At 40.6% G+C, this 21,733-nt stretch overlaps 2 protein-coding genes across 4 annotated transcripts; one reads left to right on the top strand and one right to left on the bottom strand.

The window, feature by feature from the left end:
* Nucleotides 1-1,029: 1,029 nt before the first annotated feature.
* On the bottom strand, nt 1,030-15,351 carry aasdh (aminoadipate-semialdehyde dehydrogenase). 3 transcript variants are annotated; one of them, XM_061028729.1, is made up of 14 exons: nt 15,012-15,351; nt 14,804-14,924; nt 12,873-13,153; nt 11,701-11,893; nt 10,796-11,037; nt 10,518-10,624; nt 10,266-10,438; nt 9,275-9,548; nt 7,640-7,752; nt 6,934-7,561; nt 6,682-6,845; nt 4,781-4,906; nt 4,531-4,662; nt 1,030-2,072 (listed from the first exon to the last, which is right to left on the bottom strand). In XM_061028729.1, exons 1-14 carry the CDS (start codon nt 15,248-15,250, stop codon nt 1,656-1,658), a joined length of 3,210 nt encoding a protein of 1,069 aa, XP_060884712.1. In that variant the 5' UTR covers nt 15,251-15,351; the 3' UTR covers nt 1,030-1,655. The 3 variants fall into 3 exon arrangements, 2 of the variants coding, with proteins under 2 accessions (XP_060884712.1, XP_060884723.1); XR_009665949.1 differs by having other exon boundaries at nt 1,932-2,072; nt 4,531-4,657; XM_061028740.1 differs by lacking the exon at nt 4,781-4,906.
* A 313-nt stretch (nt 15,352-15,664) lies between these two features.
* si:dkeyp-117h8.4 (uncharacterized protein LOC572032 homolog) lies at nt 15,665-21,731 on the top strand. Its single transcript, XM_061028702.1, has 9 exons — nt 15,665-15,852; nt 15,966-16,029; nt 17,292-17,347; nt 17,459-17,492; nt 17,574-17,599; nt 18,366-18,459; nt 18,551-20,086; nt 20,179-20,218; nt 21,435-21,731. The coding sequence occupies exons 1-9, from the start codon at nt 15,775-15,777 to the stop codon at nt 21,445-21,447; spliced, it is 1,941 nt and encodes a 646-aa protein (XP_060884685.1). The 5' UTR covers nt 15,665-15,774; the 3' UTR covers nt 21,448-21,731.
* The last annotated feature ends 2 nt before the right edge of the window (nt 21,732-21,733 follow it).

Genomic DNA, 21,733 nt, shown 5'->3' with positions numbered 1-21,733 from the left:
AACCCCACAAATATAAAAAAAAGTGAATCCTCTCCGTCTTTTCCCTGCTCCCCTATTCAGTGCTCATACAGGCTGTTTGGAGATTTTTCCTTGATGACATCACAAAGGGCAGTAGCCCCTCCCCCAGGTGGGTGACACTCCCACAGCTAGGTGTTTGTTCTGTCCTCTGAGTCTGCCTTCTCACCGTAAACAATAGGACATGGAGAAAGGCCAAGCCACACCCCCTTCTAAAGTGACAAGCTCAGACACAGCTCATTTACATATTTAAAGGTACAGACACAGAAACAGCCTGTTCTGAGCAGGGCTGAAATAGAGGGGTTTATAGACATGATCAAATACAGGATCAGAGTGGATTTAGAACAAGAAACTTCACACACATGTTTTGAGGAGCTCTGAGACTTATTTACACTGAAGAAGAGGAGGATATGTCACATTTAACTGAACTATTTACTTAAAACAGTCTTATTAAATACTTTGTTTGGAGGTACTGGTTTCTTGTTAATTAAAAAAATCAGCAGCTTTGATTCATTTTCTAGTGAATGCAGTACATCCTCGTAGTTTTCTCTAGCATTCTGCAAGAAAGAAATGTATTTTCCAAAATTACAACATTTTCTTTAAGTCTATATGTGGTTATAAATCTGTCACAGATTCCTGTGTGAACATGATTGCATGAGAAAGTGCTGTTCAAAGAGGGGAGTAATCACAATTAACTACTGAAATTCAGCGATTAATCACTGTTGGGTTAGCGGTTAGCGGTTAGTTTGGGAACAAAATATCTTTAGGAAATTTTTTTATCAATGGCTTAAATGAACTGAGAAGTACGACCATTTAATCATAGACTTCGATACGATCAGAAGTCGTTTTGTAACAGTGAAGTTGCCCCCTGCTGGTCATTAGAAAACCTGCAGGTCTAAGGCACTTTGCGTTGGATTCACTTCTCCAAACAGAGGATACGTCCAGTTTCTTATAGAGTCTATAAGTTAGGAGTTAAAACCTGAAAACACACACTAAAAAGAAGCAAACATTAGCTGCATAAACCAATAAAAAGCTTTATTTGAATTGTATCTAAAAACACTGCGTTTGTGATCACACTCTGAGACGAGGATGTACAAAGTGAGACATGAGGAGTGCTCTTCTGAACTTGACATGATTAGGATTCTTTTTGTCGCTAAGGGAGACAGACACCTGCTTGCTGTAACATAAGATGTTTGTCCTCCTGTAACACTCTTGTGTTTGTAGGCCATCACTTCCTGGTCGGTGTGATACCATCTTACAAACATTTCCTGAAAGAAAAAAAAAACAAATCCTGCAGCGTTCTCTCTCACTAAATGATCTGTACGTATGTATGAGGTGTACTGAGGTCAGAAAGAGTCACTCTGTCGTTCTGTTTCTAACGTCGGTCGTGCACAATAGTGTAGTGTGCGCAGTGTTACATGTAACAAGGAAAATGTTTGGTATTATTTGCACTTTTTTGTCCCACTTAGAGATATTCATGAGAAGATTCTTAAAGAGAAATAAAATGTTCTGAATAATGTAAATTAAATACTGATGTCTGAACAGAGAGGCTGCAGACTCCTTATTATCCTGAGCTTTAATTACTTTATCTATTTCCCACAGCTCCCTCTCTCCTCCGACATAAAAGAAATCTGTGTTCATTATGAAACCAGCTCCTCCGTTTGTGTTTCTTCTTTCACTGTCAGCTGTAAACAATACACAAGGTCATTGCGGCACCCGATAACAAGAGAGCGCCCACACACCACGGGGGATGAGAACAGCTCCCCTGGTAGAGTGAGCGTGGTCAGCATCCGTCCGTCTCGTACATCCAGGATCCACACTGCGCCGTCTGTGGAGGCCAGAGCCACCAGCGGCCCCCTCCGGCCCACCGCAGAGCCGTCGAACACACACGGACTGGAGTACACCTTCCCAGTGGTCTGGAAAGTCCAAACCAGAGAGCCGTCAGCGCAGTTCAAACAGTACAGGTGACCGTCGTGTGACCCGCACAGGACGCTCTGCCGGTCCTGAGTGACACACGGAGACGAGAAGACGGGTCCTTCTGTCTTAAACTGCCAAACCTGCAGAGAGAGAAGAGCCACACACAGCGTCTTTAAGTTGTATTTACTGAAGATTTCAGTTCTTCAACACTTGTGTTTAAGAATGTCCAAAGCATAACAATAAGTGGGATTACATTTCTTTACTTATTTTTTGGGTCTAAAAGTCTGAAAGGTCCAAAAACTTTTGGAATTTCTCCAGAAGACTAATCCAGCCTGCAGCCTGCAGCCGATTGCAGATTGTTATTCTAAGTGTCTGACAACATTAGAGAAAGGATCCCTAAGAAAGAAATCTATCTTTTTTATTTCAAGATACATTTATTTATTTATTAAGATTTATTTTTGGGGCTTTTTGTGCCTTTAATGGAGAGATATGACAGTGGATAGAGTCAGAAATCAGGGAGAGAGAGAGAGTGGAATGACATGCGGGGAAGGAGCCACAGGATGGATTTGAACCTGGGCCGCCCGCTTGGAAGACGCACTAACCACTGTGCCACCAGCACCCCGAGATACATTTATTTAAACTTATTTCAAACACAAAGGTATGAAGGTGTGTTGCATTCACATGAGAAAATAACATCCATCCATCCATCCATTATCTTCCGCTCATCCGCGGCCAGATCTTGGTGGCAGCAGGCTAAGCAAGTTCAATCAATCAATCAATCAATCAAACTTTATTTATATAGCACCTTTCAGACAAATTAAATTGCAGTTCAAAGTGCTTTACAAGAGTGCAGAAAAGTTTATTGACCAAAAAGTAGTTTATAAAATCATTGAGAGACTAATGCACACCAATAAGAATAAAAAAAATATAAAAATGAAAAAATAAAATATGACACATAAAAGCAATAAGATATTAAAATTAATACATAGGAGAAGAATATTTAACATTGTAGTAGGATAAAAAAGACAATACAATAATGTTAAGATTTGAATTTATATAAAGCACTATATAAAAGCCAGACTGAATAAATGAGTTTTAAGACTGCGTTTAAAAAATCTCAATATTCTCGGCTCCTCTCAGACCCTCAGGAAGGGTCAGAAAGTTGCCCCAGATGTCCCTCCCCCAGCCCCTCCTGGGGGATCCCAAGGCGCTCACAGGCCAGAAGGGATATCATTTATAGAATCCCTCCAGCGAGCTCTGGGTCTCCTCCCGAGGGAGGTGTCTAGATCAGAAAATAAGATTCGCTCTGTTTTTCTGAAATAATGAGATAGTTATCTCAGGATTATAATTATGAGTTATGAGCTGCGTGCATTTCATCAGTGCCTCAGTTACACTTTGTGGAGATCCAGTATTTTCATCAATTACCTCATTGTCTCTTCAGTCAGACTGAGCCGCCTGAATGCACTTTTAGATGCATCATATCAGTGAAGCTTGTCGTATCGGCTCAGTTGATTCTGACCAATCAGACTGATGTGTCTGAACTGCAGAGATCTAAAAGTCGCAAAGTCGACAAATAATAACATCATCATCTATGTTACCTAAAGACACTCGTATCTCTCTCCATGTGTCAAACTGACCAAAATAAAAACAGTACAGTCTGGGAACACTTCCTGCTTTAAGCAGTCTTAATGAGAGCTGCCGTTTGGATTTTGAGAAACAGATATCTCGTTAATTTAGAAAATACAGAGCAGATTTGATCTTCTCCTTTAAATCAATACACCTTTATACAAAGGCAACTCAATGTGCTTTACAGGAATAAAAGAAACATCCAAGGAAAGAGAAAAACAACATGCTTGAAGAATAAAAGAATATAAAGTGGGACAGTTTAAAAATCAATATGTAAATATTTAAAAGAGGGTATAGTGGGGCTCCGGTGACCTAGTGGTTAGTGCACCCCATACATAGAGGCTTTGGTCGATCTGGGTTTGAATCCAGCCTGTGGCTCCTCCCACATGTCATTCCCCACTTTCTCTCTCTCTCTGATTTCTGACTCTATCCTCTGTCCTATCTCTAAATGAAGTCATAAAAAGCCTGAAGATAAACCTTTATACAAAATAAAAAGAGTAAGTTCTCTCCCCGAGCAGCTGAGGGCTCCACAGTCTGCTGACTAAAAACCTTTTTAACAAAGCCTTCTGCTTGTGCTTTTAGTTTCGTTAGTTGCTTAGTTGATGAAATTTGTTTTTTATTTCTATTTTTTTTTTCTGTAGCACTTTGAGATTTTTTTGCAAAAATGTAAAGTGCGTTACAAATTAAATGTATTATTATTATTATTATTATTATTAAGTAGAGTAAATCTTTCCTTCAAGTTAAAATGATTTACAGTGCACTTCACTGTACCTCTTTTTTTAGTGACCAAACTTGTAAAGATCTGTTTTTGATCGCTCGGTCCATTAATTATTCAACATACAGAAAGTCTAAAATATGAAACATCACTTTGTCTCTGAGGAACTGAGCAGCTTGGCTCGCTGCATATTTAAACAAGCTGTGAAACAATGTGGATGAAGGAGAAATGATTTTGTCTCAGTTTGTGTTTCTCACCAGTTTCCCCTCAGCGCCGAAGCAGCAGATGTTTCCGTCCACCGAGCCGATGATGACGTGACCGGAGGAGGCGTTAGGTGACGAGAAGAACGGGACGTCTCTGCAGATCGACCACAGCTCCTCCCCGCTGTCCTGACACACACACACACACACACACACACACCGGACACACACACACACACACACACAGATCAGAGTGGGTAGAATGTGAAATAGATTTACTGAGAGAAGATGATTTTTTTGTACTCACAGGGTTGAGACAGAGCAGGTGGCCTCCCAGCGATGCCACAAACATCTGTCTGAGAGACGAGAGGAGGAGCGGGGAGGAGAACACAGCTCCTCCTCCACAGTGACGCCTCCACACACACTGCTCCTCCTGAACACATCCAGCACACACAGAATAACCTTAATCTCACATATCAAATACTTGAATTCAGACACAGAAGCTCCTCTTCATTGAGGTCACATTACGGCTGCTCAGATTCTAGATTTCTAATCATGGAAACGATGAAACAATATCAGCAGGAAGTCAAATGATGGGCATAATAAGCATCATATTTCAACTTCAAACATCAAAGTTCATAACTGATAAAAATGGAACTGATGATGGTTAGAACCTAACCCACCAACTATTGATGAGTGGATAGACATAATATATGAAATATATGTTATGGAAAGGCTGTCGTTTTCCCTCAAAGTCCAGAAGGATAGATTCTACAGCAGGGGTCCCCAAACTACGGCCCGCGGGCCGGATACAGCCCCTCCCCACATTTGGCCTGGCCCTCAGAACAATTCCAAATGAATTTTAAAAATCAAAATTGTAATATATATATTTTTCGTCATAGGCCTATAAAAGTTTAGCATTTAAAATAAAATGTTTTTTAGCTGTGAAATGTTATCATTATTAACTATTAGTAACTTAATTAGTTAGTAACTCTTTCACACACACACACACACACACAGAACGTGACATTTGACATGACTTTACATGGTGATCAAGCATCCGAGGTGGATCAGTTGCAAGCGAGCAGGCTAGAAACCTCAACAAGATGAAGAAAATGGCAAAAAGGTTAGGGAAGAACAAATTTGATTTAGAATTCAGGGTATTTAACCAACAGTGGACTACTGATTTACTTTTTTGTTCAATGCAAAGAAAAGGCTGTTTGTCTCATCTGTCAAGAGGCGGTGGCTGTGTTAAAAAAATACAATCTGCACCGACATTATGAATCCTACCACAAGTACGATAGCTTGGAAGGCCAAATGCCAGCAGACGAACAATCAAAGCTGAAAAGTGGACTGTTAGCTCCACAAACTACATTTGTACACCAAGTTCAGCTGAACCAACCTCCTGGGATAAAATCCATCTACACAGTAACACCGGTAGTCATGCCTGCTCATGTTATTCTATGTTACATACAGACCCTGGCCCCCCATTAGTGAAAGGTTAAGTTATGAGGCCCTCAAAGAAAAAAGTTTGGGGACCCCTGTTCTACAGGGTATGGACCAAATGGACTGAATATGTCAAACCTATAAGACCTGATTTGATTTGACTTATTGGAGTACATGGGTGTTATTTCCTCATTTTTTTTTATCATTTTCTTTCATCCGTTAACCTGCTCTGTCTTTTAATTTTCTTATTTTCTTTCTCTACCCCTCCAAGGTGAAAGCTTCCTGTGTTTCTTTTGTAAATAATTTCAATTTAATTAATGTCATGTTACTTGAATATGAAAAAATCTTTGGAAGAGATAAAGCATCGTACCCCCCCTCTTTCTGCAAAGTGCTCCAATGTTTGAAAGTTTGAGGGAGGAGTCTTGCAATTATTTTGCTATAATGTGTAATTACTAATAGAATAGAATAGAATAGAATTCTTTTATTGATCCCAAACTGGGAAATTGTGGCGTTACAGCAGCTGGTTATCCAAACACACAATATTACCAAGTAAACACAATATAATATTAAATACAAAGTAAATAAGCACTAAAAATATAAAAACTAAGAATGAGAATATATACAACCAGGATTTGTGTGAAGAATTATTTTCCTAAATTAAAAATAAATAAATAAATGGAATTGATGGTGTGTGAGCATAGTGAACATGACACTGATGAAACTATTATAGAGTCTTCATATGTCTTCAAGTAAAACACTCACCTTTGGATCTAAGGCGTAAACGTGTCCATCATGTGAGCCCACCATCACCAGACCTGTGAGGGGGTCCACAGCAGGACAGCTCTTCACAGCGTCCCCCGTCTCAAATATCCACCGAGTGTCTCCAGAAGCAGCACACAGGAAATACACACAGCCGTCATAGCAACCTGCGAGAAGACACAAAAAGGAAATTAATAAAGTGCTCAGTGCTCAGTCAGATATTCCCCACATGGTGTTCAGAGAGCTGTTACTGACCAATAACCACGAGGCTACCGCAGTGAGACACCGCAGCCGAGGCTTCCATTCTCCCCCCGAGGACTCGCTCCCACAGGAGGCTCCCCGTGGTCAGGTCTAACGCTTGGATCCTGTGAGAGTGGGAGCCGATGAACACTGTCGTTGTGTTTTCTGCTAGAAGCAGCGGAGAGGCGTCCACACATCGGCCTGTGTCTGAGGACCAGCTCACACTGAGGGTCAGCGCTCCATCCTTCTCTGCCTCAGAGTTGATATGTGTCTCTGTGTCTCTGATCTCCATCACCTCTCCTGCTCTCTTTAGAACTCTAAACGCTCTTTTCTCCTCCTGCAGCCGCTCTGTGTGTTCTCTCTTTGCCGGCGTCGCAGAGGGAGCTTCAGCGTGTCGTTTCTTCACCTCGGACGTCGCCGGCGTCTTGTTCTCAAGCGGCTGCGTCAGCGTTATCCTCTCGATGTGGCGCAGGACGTCAGAAAAAGTCCCGTCGAGCACGACCTCCAGCAGCTCTGGCGAGGTTGATCCTGCGGCGGCGAGGACGTCCTCATGGAGACGCAGAGCCTTCAGAGAGTCTCCTCCACTCAGCAGGAAGTTCGACTCCTCATCGATCGTTGCATCTTCAGGAAGGCCGAGAGTTTCCTGTTGATATTAAAGTGACAAACTAAACCAAGAAATAATAATAACAGGTTGATTTAAGTTGTAGAAAACTGGACATACGTTCCACAGAGCCTGAAGAGTTTGCTTCAGTTTGTTTGAATCTCCTCGCGCAGAGTCTGAACATCGTCTCTGTCTTTGGTATATCTTCATGAGAGCCTTCATGTCCACTTTGCCTGCAGTCAAAGACACATGAGGAGAACACAAAGAGGAAAGTCAAGTCAGTGTGTTCATGGAGAATATTTTTAAAAACTATAAAAACACATGAATGATGACATGAAGAAACACAGTGGCAAACAAAAAGAAGACAACATTGTGTGTGACGGCCCTGTTTCTGTTGTTGTGGTGTTTGGCCCTTCTGTGTTTTGTTTCCCTGCAGGTCAATGGTGGGCGGTGTTTCTCCACATCTGGGCAGAGGCACTCCCAGGTCTAGGCTATAATATCGACTCTCTCTCCATTTTCAAATCTCATCTGAAAACACATCTTTTTAAACTTTCATATTCAGTCTGATCATTCTCCACCCATTCTCATAACTCCTTTACATCCTGTACATTTGTGTTTTTTGTGTTTTTAATGTTAATTTTATCGTTGTGTTGTTACTTTGTTGTTTTTATCTCTGCTCTGTACGGTGACTTTGAGAGTTTTGAAAGGCGCCTTTGAATAAAATGTTATTATTATTATTTTTATTATTATTATTATTATTTAAGATCTGGCAGTCAACCTCTCCTTCTCTCATTCACTCCCAACACTCAGCTCCTCATTGAACCATGATTTGTTGTAGTTTGCTTATGTTAGTGTAGTTGCACCACATGCCACACACAGATTGACTGACACACCTCACTCTCCTTGTAAGTGTTTATTATTTTTGGTATTTTGTAATAAACTTTCACACCGTTTAGTTTAAACCTGTATGTTTCCCTTGTTTTATTTAGGCCTTAAAGGTTTTATATGTGATTTTTTGATCCAGCAGATGTCGCCCTTGAGCACCAGCATGAAACCAAAACAACTTGCGCTGCATTGTTGTGTTAGCATGCTAATGCTAGCGATCTTTATTATGCTTGTATCTTCACACTGCATGTAAATTTACCTGAAATGAGCGTGATCTAGAAACACAGTTAAGCAGTGAGTACAGTATGTTATTCTTCTTTTCTCTAGTCCCTCAATTAAACAACTTTTATACGTGAGGGGAGGAGTCAGCCGGCCGTCCGGGCGATGTAAACAAACTGAAGATAGGACTCTGAAAACTCTGAAAACATCACAGACAGTGGGACTCGGGTGTTACACCCATTGTAGACAGTCATGACTCACAGAGTTATTTTCAGAGGATATACTTGATTTATATTATATTTAAGTGTGAAAAATCACATCTTTTAAGATTCGGGTCGAAACCGTTGTGATGATTCAACATTTGTGACACTGAGTTATTGTGCAGGGTTGTCTTCTTTTTCTTGCTGCTTTTATTAACACAAACATAAAATCAGCAGGTTGAGATGAATTCATAAAAGAAAATCATGATAAAGGAAATACTATTGCACTAACGCATAATCTTAAATACAGAGGGTCCCATCTTTTTCTGCCCGCTCCTCTTTGGGCAGAAATAAATTAAAGTGCGGAAAAAAAAAATCTTTTACAGACATTTTCATTGATGTGAAGTGTGTTGTGTGTCTCCTAAGGAGCGACTGCGTGTCTGATTCTCACCGTGAGCAGTCAGACTGAGAGCCGGGACCAGGAGCAGCGTGTCGGGGACACTGTGTGACGGCAGCAGCAGAGACAGCTGCTCCAGGATCACGATGCTCAGGTCTCCGTCTGCACCGCCCGTCTCCTCTGCAGCAGGGAGCAGGAGGTGTTCCCCATGTATGTGTTCCACATGTTTCTGCTCTCCAGATGTGGACGAGACGACGAAGGCGAGCAGTCGAGAGCCTTCGTAGAGACACGCAGCGCAGGCCTCCACCTGAGGGAGACTCTGAATGAGCTGGAGGGGCGGAGATCAAAAGGTCAAAACTTCACCTTCTGATAAACTGAAATACTGAGAAGCTTACGAGTAAGTGTTTAAAATGGACTTTATAGCTTTCTAGATAAAGAAACATTCATTAGAAATACACACAGACTTTAAAAAGATTCATTTCTAAACCTTCTGAAAAATGAAACAAAATGGAACATTTTCAATCACAAGATCAATATTTGCCAACATTTAAAAACACAAAGACAAAAGAAAGGACGGGAAAAATATGACAGCCATCTTTAAAAAAAAGTTGCATTTAAATAATTTTACATGGTTTTTGATTTAGCATTTATTTGTTTTATATACTTCATTGCATATTATTAATTTATCAATTTTCTTTATTTTTTTTCAAAATAAAAGTCAAATCAAATGAACCTGAAGTTGTAACAAAAGTTGCCATTTTTAAAATGAAAAGATGCACTCAACAATATTTCTTATTGAATAAACTGACCACCTGTAGTTTGAAGGTTGTTGCCTCTGGTGAGTGAACACCTGACTCTGTAACTATGAAAAACATTTTAGCTCCTTTCAGCCTCTTGTTTTGGTTGAGCCTACTTAAAGATTCTGGTTCACTCTCGCTGATCCTGTAAATATTGTTTCATGGTGAAATCACTCTGATGAACCCACTCGTACATGATCTAAACGTTAACTGCATATATTCTCTACATTATTAGAACGACCTCCTACCTGCTGCAGGTGGTCCAGGTTCACCCGCTTCCCGTGGCGTTTAACAAGCCGGTCTCTCCGTCCGAGGTAAAACAGCTGTTTGTCTCTGACGTTCACCCAGTCTCCTGTCGCTCTCATCGTCCCGCGGACAACATCCTCCTCATCGTCCAGGAGACACACCCTGTCCCCCCCGCCTGCACCGAAACATCAGAGGGGGTTAAATATGAGATTTAAGTTGATGCATGTGAGTCTGTGTTCATGACCTCTTCTTACCTATGAACACCTGACCTTCTCCTGCTGTCACAAGGCGCTCGTTTTCATCTCTGACTTCCACCACCGTGTCCATCAGAGGAGTCCCGAGAGGCACCGAGGACGCCGCGCTGAGAGACAGAAAGAAACAGAATTTTAAATATCTATGGAGCTATGTCACTGCCTGCGCTTATAAGGAATCAAAGATGTTACAGTCTGACTGTTTACAGAGATCCGGGACGTCTTTAAAATAAATGACATAGTACTCCTGATGGAGATGCTTAATCATCATGAAGACTTACAGGCTGTTCGAGTGCAGCAGAGACTCTGGTATTTGATAAACACACGCCCAGCAGGACACCTCTGTGATGCCGTAGATGTTGTAGATGTGAGTTTTGTTCTCCTCGTGCTTCCAGCTCCTCAGCAGAGCGGGTGACGGACAGGCCTCTCCCCCGAGAGCGAGCACCCGCAGCGTGGAGCCCGACGACAGCACCTCCTGCTGGAGGATACGCTGCCCGAAGCGGACGAGGAGCGTCGGTGTGACCTGTAGAAACATGAAGAGTTAGAGAGAAGGCATGCACTGATATACTAAACAATATGATTCAATACCATACAATTTATCGTGGTTTTGTGGTTTAATTTGTAACAAATGTTTCATGTCATGTACGTCTTTGTAACCTGCTACTGGATGCTTTAAATTTCCCTCAGGATCAATAAAGTATCTATCTATCTATCTATCTATCTATCTAAACACAGAAGCACAGAGCCAAGAAAATCAACATACAGCATATTGCCAATTTTCATATTGCACAAAATCCACCAAATCCACTGCACAAATATGTTGGCAACGTTTTGTATTGGTGTATTGAGAGTGTGCAGGAGTTGGCTTGCAGCTTTTGATTAATTCATTTCTCTCTTATGCACCCGTCTAAAGAAAGAGATTAAGTTTGTTTTTTAAAGCTTTGGTACTTTATGATTAATCATTAAAATAACAGAGACTGAATTGTTTTTAAAAATATGGTGTCAAACATTTTGATGGACTGATTTTGAACATGGGTGTTGGTTTTGGCTCTGATTTTCATAATCATCACTTCTCTAGGGGGGAAGCCTGTCCTGAAATATTCTCTAATGTTTCAGCTCTGCATGTTTCAAAAAGGATTAATAGATGAGAAGTTCTCTGAGCAGGGTTCAGCTTCAGTTCACCGACCTGCAGGACCGTCGTCTTGTGACGCGTGAACAGCAGCTGGGCCAGACGACGAGGCATCTTCTTCATCACAGCGGGGACGATGAGGAGCTGAGCCCCCGACGACAAGGCCAGGAACATGTCCACCACAGAGGGGTCAAAGGTTAACGGGGAGGCGAGGAGGACCACGTCATCTGAGCTCATCTGAAACAAAGATCTGAGCCCACAGAGCTGCACTTTAGAATGGCTTTATAACGTTTTCTAATTTAACAGATGTTTTATTGCATGGATACAGGACAGTTCAGGTACACTGGGATTTGTCGGCATTGCCCCTAACGTCAGCTTTCTTAAAACAAATAAAAGAGAAATGAGCAGCAAAATGATCTAAACTGAAATCTGTCACTACAAAAACAAATCTACACAGTACAACAGAGCACTAGAGCCACTTTTAAGAAAGAAATTAACATTTGAGAATAAAGTCGTAATATTTCAAGAGTAAAGTCTTAGGGGAATAAAGATGAAATGAGGATTAACTTTAAGGAGAATGAGGTCGTGACATAGCGAGAATAAATTCGAAATTAAAATGAGAATAGTCTAAAAAAAGTCTAGATATTACGAGAATAAAATCGTAAAATAACAAGAACAAAGTCTTGGAGAATAAAGTTGTAATGTTTGTTTGAATTTCTTTGGACCATTTTGAGACTAAAGTTTTGATATTATGAGAATAAAATCCTAATATTCAAAAAATAAAGTTGAAATTGTAAAAGTCATGATATTATAAGAATGAAGCTGTAATTTTCGTCTATGATTAATCACTAAAAAGAGGAAGTATTCAGTTATTCATGAAACCTTAACTAATGTATCATGTCACATGATGCTCAAACTGATATATTAATATCTGACTTTTAATCTCTTACGACTTTAAAACCATATTGAATAATAATTAATTATATTAATATGACTTTTAACTGGAAATCTGAACTGTTTCTTCTTATGAGGCACTATTACTAAACACATGTTGTTATCTATTACTTCACATTACTGCACTATTTGAACTCTTTGTTATTATTACACTTTGTGTTTGTGGGGGTGTGGTACTTCCTCTCCACCTTCATGTTCTGTGTTAAGACTCTTTTTATGTAAAAATATTAAAAGTGTGTCACACTTCATCAGCTCGTCTCAGAGACTCCTCTCACCTCAGGTGAAGTATGTTGGGGAGGATACATCTGTGTGGCACCCTCACAGTCTTTGGGACTCCAGTGGTTCCAGATGTGTGAAGCACATACGCCAAGTCTGCACGTCCTGACTCTTTAAACTCAGCAGCAGCGCCCTCTGCTGTCAGAGATCGAGTCTGTTCAGGTCCTCTTGTGTTGATAGAGACTGGCAGCATCTTGATTCGTACCACCGTCAGTTTGAACTTAGACAACTCGACACAAACCTCCACGGACACGTGACTGATGAGGGCTGCCTGAAATCTCTTCATGGGACGAGAAAAGAAAAGACATTTAAAATTTCACACAGAATCACACTGATCAGGACAAAGGAAAGGTAAACGCTGAACTACAGTATATATATGTATGACAGTACCAGTCACATGTTTGGACACTTTGAAATGCTTAAATGTTTGAAATGTTTGATGTGTTTCTTAGAAATAGTGAAGTTGATGCCTACGTATGTCTGCATTTCTTTCCAAAACAAAAATGAAATGTTTTATTTTTTATTGTTTTAATATCTACAATTATTCTAAAATGTGGAAAATATTAAAAATAAAGAAAAACCTTCTATTAGTAGGTGTGCCCTAGATACAGCTTACAGTAGATTTATTATAATAAAATAATACAGTTACTGTTCTGTGTCTAAACCTTTGACTGATAGTTTATATAGAAATATATATATTTGGTAAATGGACTTGAGCTGGTATAGATTTTTCTAGTCTTCTGACTACTCAATTCACTTTCACACCGCAGGTCACAGCTACACATTCACACACTGACAGAGCCTGCTGTGTAGTGACCATCACAAAGAACTAATCCATTCATACACACTCATATGTTACAGACAAAGCAGCAGGAACAACTTGGGGTTAAGTGTCTTGCCAAGGGATACATCAGACATGTGACTGCAGGAGCTGGGGATCGAACCCTCGACCTTCCAGTTGAAAGACGATTGACCCATATTTCTAATTTATTGTTGTATAATTACTGATATATATTTGAATGTCAGACATTAATGTATTTATATAAGTTTTGGTTTTAAATAAAGCTGAAATGTTGAGAAGATCAACCTTATAGATTATCATACTTCTGATGCTCATCCACTTTACATTTATCAAACACTTTATGCTGTGATGTATTTCATGCTCTTTTGTAAGGTAGTCAAAATGTTCAATACGTTCTGATAAAAGGTGTTTTACATGTATACAGTCTCTGTTATTTTAATGGACCATAGTATCAAAAAGAACCCAATCTAAAAAATATATATCTATTTTATGAGACAAGCACATCAGAGTCAAACTCCTGCATACAGTCTCAATTGCACAGAAAATTGGCAACATTGTGTTGAGTGAAGTTCATACGGTGTGCAGGAGTTTACAAAAGAACAAAAAACAGATATATAGTGTTTGCCTAGGACTTCTATTTTTGTTTCCGTGGTACCAAAACAGGGATTGGTCAAATTTGATTTTTACCATAATCATATCGAAATTTTAAATTCTGGTATCGTGACAACCCTTCTCTTTAGTTTATTTTTTGTTTTACTATAAGTGTGACATAGGGCTGGGAAATATATTGAGTTTCCACGATATATCTATTTGTTTTCAAAGAAGATATAGGCAAAGACAATATTGTTTATATCAATATATGTTGTGTTTAAATATCTTTATACGTTTATTCCATAGAGCCACCAGTTCACCTATTTCTCCTCTCACCCTCTTCACTCTGATCCTCCTCTCTCCCTGTCTGAGCAAATCTAAAAAAACAATGTGCATACTGAATACACAGCTGTGTTTATTGAGATGTGATTTGTGGGCCATATCGCCCTAATGTGGCAATACCATTTTCTTGTAATGATACATTTCTGTCTCTACTCATTCCAAAGTGTGTCATTGATATTTAATGAAGTATTCCACCTGCAGCATGTCAGTGTTCACAGCACAGTACTTGAGCCCACACTGGTTCAGGACTCTGGCAGAGAGAAGTCCTGGAGCCTCAGGGTCCAGGGGGACAAAGGCAGCAGAGGACTGCAGGATCCTGCAGACAACAAGGGACACTTTATTATCCTCGATATGCTGTGTTTCAACCGGAGGAGGTTAACTTTGGGACTGATAAAACACTCACCCTAGAACCCACACAGGTATGAACAGATCATCACAACAGTACAGCCCAATCACACCGTTATTATCAGAGCAGCTCCTCCGCAGAGCATCACACAGCTCAGAGGTTAGTTCCTCCAGCTCTCTGTACCGCAGGGACACCGGGTTCCCTGACACTGACCCGCTGTCGTACGTCACAGCTGCCCGGTCAGGGTGCAGAGAGGCGGCGGAGGATACAAGCTCCTGTAGGGTCCGAGCGGCCATATCGATGACACGTTTACTGACTGTCGGTTCATTCACCTTTAGTACTCTAAATGAAATCTTACAAATCACATTTTAATTCGTGAACAGAACTACTGAAAACAAGGGTAGCATTGGAGAAACTGTCTGTCGCTTTAAGATGACGTTTCAGACAACCACATTCACTTGTGTCTGCTTCACTTGCTTCTGTTTTCATCGTTCTTTTCCGTTTCAGAAATCTGACATCAGTCAAATAAATGTTTTATCGTAAACGTTGTTGTATTAACTTTGCATTGAACACATCCCCAACTATACTACTGACGCGCATGTATTACACTGCTAACATACATTTTTTATTTATTGAACCGTTTTGATAATGATGATTTCCGATGAGTCCTGAAGGCAACACACGCTCCCTGTCCAATCATCTGCCTCCATTGTTTTATAGGCTTTTGAACGTAAACGCGCCTTTCCGTGTAGTTAGCAGAAGTAACCCGTTGGTTTTTATATATTTTTTTTACCTTCAAGAATAGACTTTTGTTCGGAATATGGATGACATTTTAAATGGACAACTTTCCACAAATGCCTTTAACTACAAAATTACACTGGATCGAATCATAGAAACGGTGTGTTCAAGAGGCGGTAACGTTAGCATGATGCTAAGTAGCTAGCTTTCGTTAGCTGTAAATACACTTTGAAAACATTGTTTTTTTTAAACTTCTGCAATTGTTTCCAACAGTACTCAAAGCTTCAATACTGCGACGGGGGGATGGAGGTGGACCTGGAAAATACAAAATACACAAGTAAGTTAACTACGAAGCTCTTAGAAGGTTTCTGACAAAATGTGCTAAGATGCGACTTTACGTTTAAAATGAATATAAAAGATTCTCTAATAACAACCACACAAACTGTTTTACTCTGTTTTATACACTGTTGTTGGCTTTGATGGAAACAGATGTTTAATTTAAGAACTTAAATTGTTCCTTATTTATTTAAAAAGCACTTTAAAACATAATGAAACAAACTTACATAAATATAATTGATTTGTAGCAGTTGATTATTTTCATGAGTTATACTTTACCCATTAATTTTACCAGTGTGAAAGAATTATCTTTTATTATTATGAGACGATGCACACCGCATGATGGTAGTTACTCTTTACTCTCTGGGCCCTCTACAAATGACTAAAGTATAAATAAATAAATAAATGTTGGGAGAAATGCATACAATAATATATAAATAAATAAATGCATCAATAAATATATAAATAAATCAGTGTAAAATCAATAAATCAATCTGTCTTAACCAACATAATCCATTTCTGTTATAAAAGAATGTCGGTTCAATCCCTGAATCGGATATATGTATTCATGACATCAAGACTAACACTTTCATGTAAATTAGATTCTGCTACGATCATCTATGACGAACTTAGATAGTTGAGGATTTCACAATATTACCTGGTGAACCTTCACTGAATCTTACGTGGAGCACTACTGTCCCCTAGTGGCAAGAGTGTTGTACCGACCTGAGTTTCAGGACGGAGGAATTACGATAGTTAATGTGATTTTGTCCTAGTTATAAACTTGAGTCATATCGAATATCGACATTAGGCAAAAAATATGATTTTATACTTTTCATACTATATTAATGTGTTTTTGAGAATGTTGAATGTTATAACGCTGGTTTTATTCCCATACAGGCAGAAATCGTCTGACTGTCCTCAGATTGGACGTAATGCCTATTTCATTGCATATTTGTTTGAAATGTTTAATGTCTGAGATAATTCTACATACGAATATTGACATGGTGATGTTCATATGAACACCCCCCCAATATAATGGTAGGGGGAAACACTGATTAACGTTAAATAAGCTGATTGTTACTGTAGTATAGTTTATGGTTGAACTTAATGGGATGTGAAATAAACCACTAGTACTGTCAAGTGATTTCTAGATTGAATCCCTCTAGAAGTCAGATTTAGTGTCAGACAGAGGGAGACTTGTTTTATTGTGTTGATCATGTGATCTCATTGAGTTCTGTTTTCTCTACCTGCATGATGAAGCACTTCAATGCTACATGAAGAAGTCTAAAGCACAGCTGAACATGTTGGAGTCAAAGGTTTGTATTCTGCAGCCACATTTCAAACAAACAAAGCACAGGCCTGTAGTCAGGTGTTGAATAATGTGTGCAGCCATAGACATTATTAACAAAGACTTTTCCTCTCATCAGAGCCTGGCAGAGTTGAGGGATGAATCAATGAGAGGTGAGAAAAACAGATGAAAGAAAATGTTCATGTAAAAGTTTGTTAATTGATCTAATCAGTCTGGTTTGCTTTCCACCACAGCGCTGGACATTACAACAGACTCTCAGGTAAATGTTCTCTTTTCAACTCCACTGTTCCACATTTAAAAACTTTGAAATGATTCTAGAAATAATCAAATTATGTCAATACGTGTTTCTATGCAACCGCAAACATTACAAGCCCTCGGCAACCAATATAGGGTCATTTATTCATCTTCATTTAAAATAAAAACACTGTCTTGCACAAATACATTGTAGACCTGTGTGCAATTGTGAATGTGGAGAAGTTTACCTGCAATTTTTGGTGATTAAAAGCATGAAATCGAGGCGTCAGTGGCCTAGTGGTTAGTGCACGCTTCCCATGAGCGGAGGCTGTAGTCCTCCAAGCGGGCGGCCCAGGTTCAAATCCGACCTGTGGCTCCTTTCCTGCATGTCTGTCCCCACTCTCTCTCTCTATCTCTCTTCTCCCCAATGTCTGACTCTATCCACTGTCTTATCTCTAAATAAATGCATGAAAAGCCCTCCCCCAAAAAATGAACTTTAAAAATGGGAGAAATTACCCAATATGAGCAAAAGTAAGCAACGTTTTGCTACCAAAACATTGACGATGAATTTGTGGATTTTTGACGGTGTCCAAAGTTTTCTTTTGATTTTGAATGAATGGGTGCGTTGGTCTCATATGCACCTTTATGTTTTATGAAATAGATCAGTTTCTTTGTTCAAATTTATCGATACTATCAATCATTAAAATGAAAGGAGATTGTAGCGTTTGAAAACATGTGCTATCAAAAAGTATGGAGGAGTTCTGTAAATTAATTCTGATTTATCTCAACAGCTGGACTTCACGCATCAAAACAGTGGAGCTGATGAGACCTGCTTTTCTAAAGTTTCTGGAGCTTCCAGTCTTCATATTTCTGTGGAGGACGACGGTAAGAAAGGAAAAACTTTAAACACAACATGACAGACCATTTAAAAAAAAAAATCAGAAGAGAATTTTTTTATTTTTTTGTCTGATTTCAGGTGAGGTTTCTACAGCGGGGATGTGTAGAAGTGACATGACTCAGCTAACTGTGAGCTCATTGGACGAGAGTCAGAGGACCGTCTGTGAGGCGGCGGATCAGCAGCCGGAGGACGAGGACGAGCAGCTGGAGATGACCCTGAGGAGAAACAGCAGCCTGATTGAGCTCTACCCCAGCATGATCAACCAGATCGGGAGCGCCTGGCGCCGGCGGCACGTCACTGAGGCGGCGGACTCCGTGCTGAGGAGGTACCGCAGGTGGAGGAATCAGTCGAACAGAAGCGTGCATCTCGACAACACGTTCACTGTCAATGAGAAACACAAGAACAACACAGAGAGGAGGAGGAGCAGCGAGGAGAACTGTGGGAGCCCGGTGAAGAGGCACTTCATGGATACAAAGCATTCACCTCTCACTTCTCTGCAGATGAGACCGGAGTGGCAGGCGCAGCAGCAGCAGTCACCTGGGAGGTGGAGGAGCTTACTGACGAGGAAGCCCATCCTGGTCATGGATCTCTCTTGTCCCCTTGAAAGCTTTAATACAAAAGAGACCTCCCTGAACCAGACCTTCACAGTGTCTCTTGATGAATCCCGGAGTGGAGAGCCGCTCTCAGCATATCTCGCCAGTCCTTCCAAACTTTCTTTTCCTTCCCAGAAAGCCCCCTCAGACTTCTCTCTTAGGTCCAAAAGGCTCGCCAACGCTGCTCACTCGCTGCAGACTGACGGGTACCTCTCGTATGCAACACAAAGCACAGCTGCTAAAGAGTGGCCGGACATTTATGGCTCTCCAGTCAGGCAGAGTCCGTTGAAATCCCGGATGATGAGCAGCCTCAGTGGATCTCTGAGCGTCTTCTGCAGGAGCCCGAGAGCTGTTTCTGTGGAGAGCTGTCCCAGAGAGCTGATGAGGCCCAGACCAGTGTTCACCTCTCTGTCCTCCCCTCAACAGAGAGCAGCTCTGCCACCCAGGATGTTCTGCTCTCAGGACTCCGGTCCTTCCTTCCAGGCACAGCCGGCGTCACCTCGCTCGGCCTCAGCAGCAGAGTCTCGGCGCCACCTTTCTTTCGACTCCTCCCTGCTGCCTGCCCAAAACTCCCCGAAGAAGCTGGACGAGGACTTTATAAAGCTGTACCACAAGTTTGTCTGCCAAAATCAATCCTCTTTCTTCAAAGGGCCGCCCTGTAGGTTCTGCGCTCGCAGCTCAGAGGGGAGCAGAGGCCACTCCTCCTCGGCCCTCGCCGCCCTCGCTCTGTCGCCGCACCGCTCTGTCCTGAGGAAACGCCACAGGGAGTTGAACTGGGACAGCTTCCCGCAGTCCAAACGTCTGAGGGACGAGTGCTGCCCGTCCTCCCCGGGGTCCAAACGACACAGGACAGAGTTGCTGAGGCGCCGTCTCTCCACGTTTGAATCCGAGCAGCGTCATGACGGCCGCACTTACAGTCCCAGTAAACACAGCCAGCAGCGACCAGCCGAGCATCATCATCAGGAAGAAGGCTGGATGAGTCACAGCCGTCGCCCGTCTGCAGCTGAGTTCTCAGGATACGGTGAGCCTCCTCTATAAACTCTGTCATTTAATTCTTTTATCAAGAAGTTTAAGTGTGGAGCATTTCCTTCATTATTGTGCTTCATTCAACAGGAAGTTCATTTGAGAGGAATGCTGCCAGTGGCTCCCCCAGGTCAGTTTAACGATTTCATTTCATCATGTTTTTTAGCTTTTCTGCAAAGAAGCAGTCCAAAGTGTTTCAGATGTAAATAATCCATAACAAATAGGAAGTATAAAAACAGCTGGTCTGCTGACAGTACTAAACGTTTTATTAAACTACTGTGATCAAAGTCTGTACTTTATTTTAAACATCCTTATCAGCATAAATAAATTTACAAATAAACACAAAGATCAAATAAAAGTTCACATTCCAAAGTGATTAAAACACGTAGAGTGAGCAGCATCATGTGGAGGAGACTAAGATCTAAAACGCAGTTTGAACATCATCTGTGCACTCTGCACTAAAACACTGACTCTGCACATCATCATCCCATAAGTCATTCCTGATGATGTGCAGTGAATCAGAATCAGATTTATTGTCCAGGTATGTTTACACACACACAAGGAATTTAACTTTGGTGAACTGTGCTCTCTTATGAACAGGTACAACATTAAATATCAACAAGAAACAGAATAAGAAAAGACTAATATTTACATGACTAAACATGAAACAGTGCAGTGGTGAATAGTGCAAAAGATTCTGAAGTAACATGATAATAAGAAAAATGCAGTTATGTGACAGATGGGTTAATTAAGATGTCAATTACAGTATTTACATAAATAAGTGCGTGTATTGATCATCTAAATTAAATAATATGTATATACATATGTATATTCACAGTGACGGTTAGTGATGCAGATATTTCATTTTGTTCATAATCTGGGAAATGTTTTATATCTGCAGACATTGATATCTGATGTGCACATTTCAGCCCATAATATCTGCAAATGTCTGAGTCAGGCTCGGCTTAAAGACTTTTCAAGGAGACCTGGGGTTTGATGGAGCAGGTAATGTTCTGGAGAAGAGCTCAACCTGAATAACTCTCCATCTACTAACCAATCAGTTGTCTTTATGGTGGAGGAGTACGAGCTGATCGTGGAGGGAGAGAGTCCAGCAAACACTGTAGGGTGTTTAATCTGTCAGGGTTAGTGAAGACAGGTAGCCAAAAGATACCCGGGGTACATTTATCAGTAAATGAAGAGTAGTAATAATGCCAGAGGTCAAACCTACTTTTATGAACAGTCCATGCAGCATCCCTCAGGTGGAAATGCTATGACGTCATTATAATGATATAAAACCATCCTGTAACGGTTGTTTCTTGTGTGCCTTGTTTTTCTCTAACATGCAGAAAATGGTGGTGATCAAGAGAGGATCTTATCCAAGTGGAAAACAAAGATGGGCGTGTTGTGTTGCTGAGGCGCATCACTGGTAACATTAATCTCGTCAGCTGTTGCAGAGTGAGCTCAGGAAACTGTTCGTACACATCTGTTCCTGTTCGGACTGATGGTTAAGTGAGCTTTGTTTCCACTCATTGTAATTCATTTTCTTGTCTCCTAACACATTTGACTGTTCGTGCTGTGGTGTTAAATACAGCTTATGTTTCTTTTATATTAATTCAAAATAAATATTAAGTATTCAAATACAAAA

Source organism: Labrus mixtus, chromosome 3 (assembly GCF_963584025.1).
Source record: "Labrus mixtus chromosome 3, fLabMix1.1, whole genome shotgun sequence".
Classification (NCBI taxonomy): Eukaryota; Metazoa; Chordata; class Actinopteri; order Labriformes; family Labridae; genus Labrus; species Labrus mixtus.
The sequence above is the reverse complement of the archived record's forward strand: the minus strand, read 5'-3'. Positions and strand labels throughout refer to the sequence as shown.